Below are 3,962 nucleotides of genomic sequence, written 5' to 3'. Positions count from 1 at the left end.
TGGGAGATATTATGAAATGCCAAAAGTGAAGTTAGCCAGGAAAAACAAACAATTGTTACTTCATCAATATTAAATAAAATAAATAGAAAAGAAAAAGAGAAAGATAAAAGCACCCTTTGTGCTCCATTCAAAAAGTCTTGCATTTTTAATAGTTTACAGTGTAGGCCAGACGATCACAGGTGGGTGTAGGTCTTTAGCGTAGTAGGAGGGTTAAAACTAGAAAAAGAAAAAAGAAAAAAGAGGTGTAGACCAATAAAACAGCTAATAAAACACTTATCAAAGGAATTTGTCCTGATACACAATCTGTTACAGCTCTGGTGGGCGTGGCCACAGTCATATTTAAATGACAGTCACTGAGACGCGGCTGATTTTTTAACCTTGACGCTCGAGAGACGCTCACAGTAACAAAGTAACACGCGAAGACACGAAGTAACAATCTGCGGTGGCTTCAAAGGAATTAACAGAGCGGGAAGGATTTTATTTTTTAACAGCTGAATCTATCGTCGTTATTACCAGAAGGGAAAATATGAAGTTTTTAACTATTTTGCGTCTTTTCGCCTTTACCATCGGTGAGTATCTGACACACCGTGGCTTGTTGCTGAAGGGTGTCGCATTACAACCATGTGCGCTAGTTATATAAGAAATATAAAATTAAATATAAAATAATTCCGTTTTTGATTAAAAAAAAAGCTTCGTTTTTACCAATAGATTGTGTGAAAATTCCTAACATGACTTCTTTTTTTTTTTTTTTTACCATTCAAAACTTTAGATTTGCCAGTGAATCTATTAATGGGTCAACAATGTCATTCTGTTTTAAGAATATTCTGGGATATATTTATTTTTGTCCCATGCGTTCATTCGTTAGCTCAGTGTCTGTGCATGCAAGATTTTTGTAAACGAGTCCCTTTGCACCCTCTAGGGACTTTAGGTAATGCACACAACCTATTATTAGTTATAAAACGAGCTTATTTGCAGGTCAGCCTCGAGATCGTGAAGTAAACAAACTATTCTAGTTAAAAGGGAAATATTAGTTTATAGTGGGCTCTTTAATATTAGTGGGCTCTATGCGTTAATAACTAAATAAATAAGATAAAATTGAGACACCAGTTAGTTTATCATTTACAATGTAGTCAGCAATCCACTGCATAACCATAAACAATCAATCAGCCTGACGGATGAATTTTTAATGGCTATTCACTATGTTTTCCCATTCAGTGGCTGTCACATCAGTGAGCGGTGCGTCTATAGAGCGGTTTGAGAGCGAGAGGCCTGCACAGACAGCTGTAATTGATCTTTTGGAGGCACTGAATGAGAAGAGATCTACTGTGGACAACAAGCAAGTGGAGTATGAGGAGGAAGACGAGTATTACTATGACGATGAAGAGGATGAGTTTTCAGGGGATTACGAGGTGCCATTAGGTAATTCATTTTAAATGTACATGTTTAGCGGACACTTTTATCCCAAATGACTTGCAATAGAGGAGCATAAGCAATTTGTCACAGATTTTGTGGTTTTCATTGGTGCTGTGGTTTCAGTTTTAGTATGAATAACTGTACATTTCCTCTTCTTTTCCCACCAAAACAGTTGCGTTTTCAAGCAAACCCAAAGACCCGAGTGCAGTTTTGAATGCAGAGAAACTTGAAGACTCGAAGAGGAAGGGGCTTGGAAGGAAGAAGGGAAGAGGCAAGAAAAGGAATCCATGTCTAAAAAAGTACAAGGACTTTTGTATCCACGGAACCTGCCAGTATCTCAGGGACTTAAAGGGGCCCTCATGCATGTAAGCACTTCCTTTAAACCATTTCTCCTGTAATTTGTTGCTACCGTTTTATTGTTGCTGTTTTATCGTTTAAGAGAATCAATGGCTGTTTTTTCTCCAGTTGTGACCAGGGCTACTCGGGAGAGCGATGCCACCTTTTCTCCCTGGAATTAAAGAAGAACGAGGGAGTGTATAGCCGCACTACGGCCCTTGCTGTGGTGGCCGTGGTTCTCTCTTCGTTATGTCTCACCATCATTGGACTGATGCTGGCACTCAGGTTTGTACTTAATCTCACACTTTAATTTCTATAAGCAATTAGATGTCTGCAGTCTATCATAATGTCAATCTTTTTATCATCTAGGTTTCACAAGCAAGGTGCATATAATGTGGAAAATGAGGAGAAAGTTAAACTGGGAGCCGCCCCACACCACTAAATGAGACTGGAGAGAACGGTGAGTGAAGTCATCCATTGGTACATACTGCATAAAATCATCCAGCATGATTTGACTCAAGTCGCCTGACATCTGGGTTCTTGTTTTATTTCAGGGCAACCGTGTGGAAATTCTACCTCAAAATTAAGTGGCAAAGAGCAGAGGGTACAGTGTGCTGGAGAGGAGGATAGAGTGATAGCATTTGTTTGGCAGGAGTCATGGTGCCTCTGTGAAGGGCCTGACTCACGAAGGACTCTCTAAATGGTTCGCAGGAGAGCGCAAAACCTGCCACGAACTAGAACTCTGACAGACAGACTCGGTCAGGAAGAGACACTGAGCTGTTCGATACAGAATGAGAAGGAACTCTTCGGGGTTGGGAATGTAGTTTGAGTTTTAGAGACGAGGCTTTTTCTAGTACTGAAGAAGCTCTGCCTGAAATAAGTATTCTTACAAATAAGCAGTTTTGTTCATGTCTTGTGCACTGTGTATTTAATCATTGCTGGCTATGCTTTAATTTATTTATTTATGTATGCGTGTATATATCTATTAATATTTATTTGGATTTAGACCAACCTTGTCCAGCCCTAATGCACTGGCAATGTATTTGAAAGTCTCTGTGTTGTATGTTGATGTAATATTTTATTTATTAAAAGAAGCAGTAGTAATCCGTGTCTATTCAGTAAGTGAGTACTGAACAGTGGTAGACTGAAAATCTAAATAATATATCACAATGGTATGCATTTTGATATTTTTGGAAATATTATTTGTATTTTGATGTTCAGGACAGTGTTAGAATGTATATTTCAGCAAACTTTATGAAAAGTCATATTTTAAGCTTTTTTTCTTTTCTGTTAGAGAAAATTATAATTTTGGCCAGTAAAACGTTAACACTGTTATTGAGCTGTGCAAATTATGAAATGTGAATTAGTTACTTTTCTGTTTATTTAATTTCAGCACCCTCCTCTATAAGACAAAGTAGTTGCTTCCTCATTGTATGTATGGAGTATTTTTAAAACGCTCGGACAAGAAATTAAGGCAAATAATAAAACCTCTATATAAAAGACCAAGTTATTGTAATTTCTTTTGAGAATTGTATGCTCATTATTTTCCCAAGGAGGAAGATTCCAGTGTGATGCAATGAGTCATTTCCTCATCAGAGCAGTTAGGACCGGCTTCCCATTTCAAAGATATTTTTGAAAACCGGAGTAGCAAATGCTGTAATGTCTACGTTTTGGCATAAAAAAAAAGTCTAGTCTAGTCTGCCTCCTGCTTTCAATTCCAAGGATGTCTTTCATGTGACATACACCTGTATCCTGTGTGTGATCTGCATTGTGGCCATGTTACATTGACGATAAACACTCTTTCACAAACACACCCATCACTTGCAAATTCTCACCTTGCATTATCTGCTTGCGTCATCATGAAATTGTACTTCCTTGACAGAAAATTGCAATACTTGTGCATTTGTCACACCTTTAGCATTTTATACTCATAACGACTGAAATTTCTTCTGATCTATAAAAACTGGATCTACGGCAGAACTTGAAAGAGGAACCCACACCACAGAGCTCATTTCCCTTTGCTATTTAAAGTTGGTCTCAGATCTTTTGTTGGTTTTTTTAACCTTTGACCTTCACTGTTTCAAACCAATGTTTAAACATCTGTGGTGAACCACCTCCGCAAAATGCATTAACAAGAGCTTGTTCTGCACAGCGCCTGTCTGCTTGAATGAATGAGTCATGCTGTTTGCTTGTAAAGCTCCCATTGGATGAGT

General features: G+C 38.1%; 1 protein-coding gene across 1 annotated transcript; it reads left to right on the top strand.

The window, feature by feature from the left end:
* The first annotated feature begins 364 nt into the window (after positions 1-364).
* On the top strand, positions 365-3,246 carry LOC107559299 (proheparin-binding EGF-like growth factor). Its single transcript, XM_016243069.1, has 6 exons — positions 365-569; positions 1,216-1,419; positions 1,586-1,778; positions 1,879-2,034; positions 2,119-2,209; positions 2,304-3,246. The coding sequence occupies exons 1-5, from the start codon at positions 527-529 to the stop codon at positions 2,189-2,191; spliced, it is 669 nt and encodes a 222-aa protein (XP_016098555.1). The 5' UTR covers positions 365-526; the 3' UTR covers positions 2,192-2,209; positions 2,304-3,246.
* Positions 3,247-3,962: the final 716 nt, after the last annotated feature.

Source organism: Sinocyclocheilus grahami, unplaced genomic scaffold (genome assembly GCF_001515645.1).
Source record: "Sinocyclocheilus grahami isolate Dianchi unplaced genomic scaffold, SAMN03320097.WGS_v1.1 scaffold680.1, whole genome shotgun sequence".
In the NCBI taxonomy this organism is placed as follows: domain Eukaryota; kingdom Metazoa; phylum Chordata; class Actinopteri; order Cypriniformes; family Cyprinidae; genus Sinocyclocheilus; species Sinocyclocheilus grahami.
The sequence above is the reverse complement of the archived record's forward strand: the minus strand, read 5'-3'. Positions and strand labels throughout refer to the sequence as shown.

Coding starts and splice junctions, on each gene's coding strand:
- LOC107559299 (XM_016243069.1), top strand. CDS start 527: ATGAAGTTTTTAACTATTTTGCGTCTTTTCGCCTTTACCATCG. Junction 1,779..1,878: donor TTAAAGGGGCCCTCATGCAT/GTAAGCACTTCC, acceptor TTTTTTCTCCAG/TTGTGACCAGGGCTACTCGG. Junction 2,035..2,118: donor GGACTGATGCTGGCACTCAG/GTTTGTACTTAA, acceptor TTTATCATCTAG/GTTTCACAAGCAAGGTGCAT.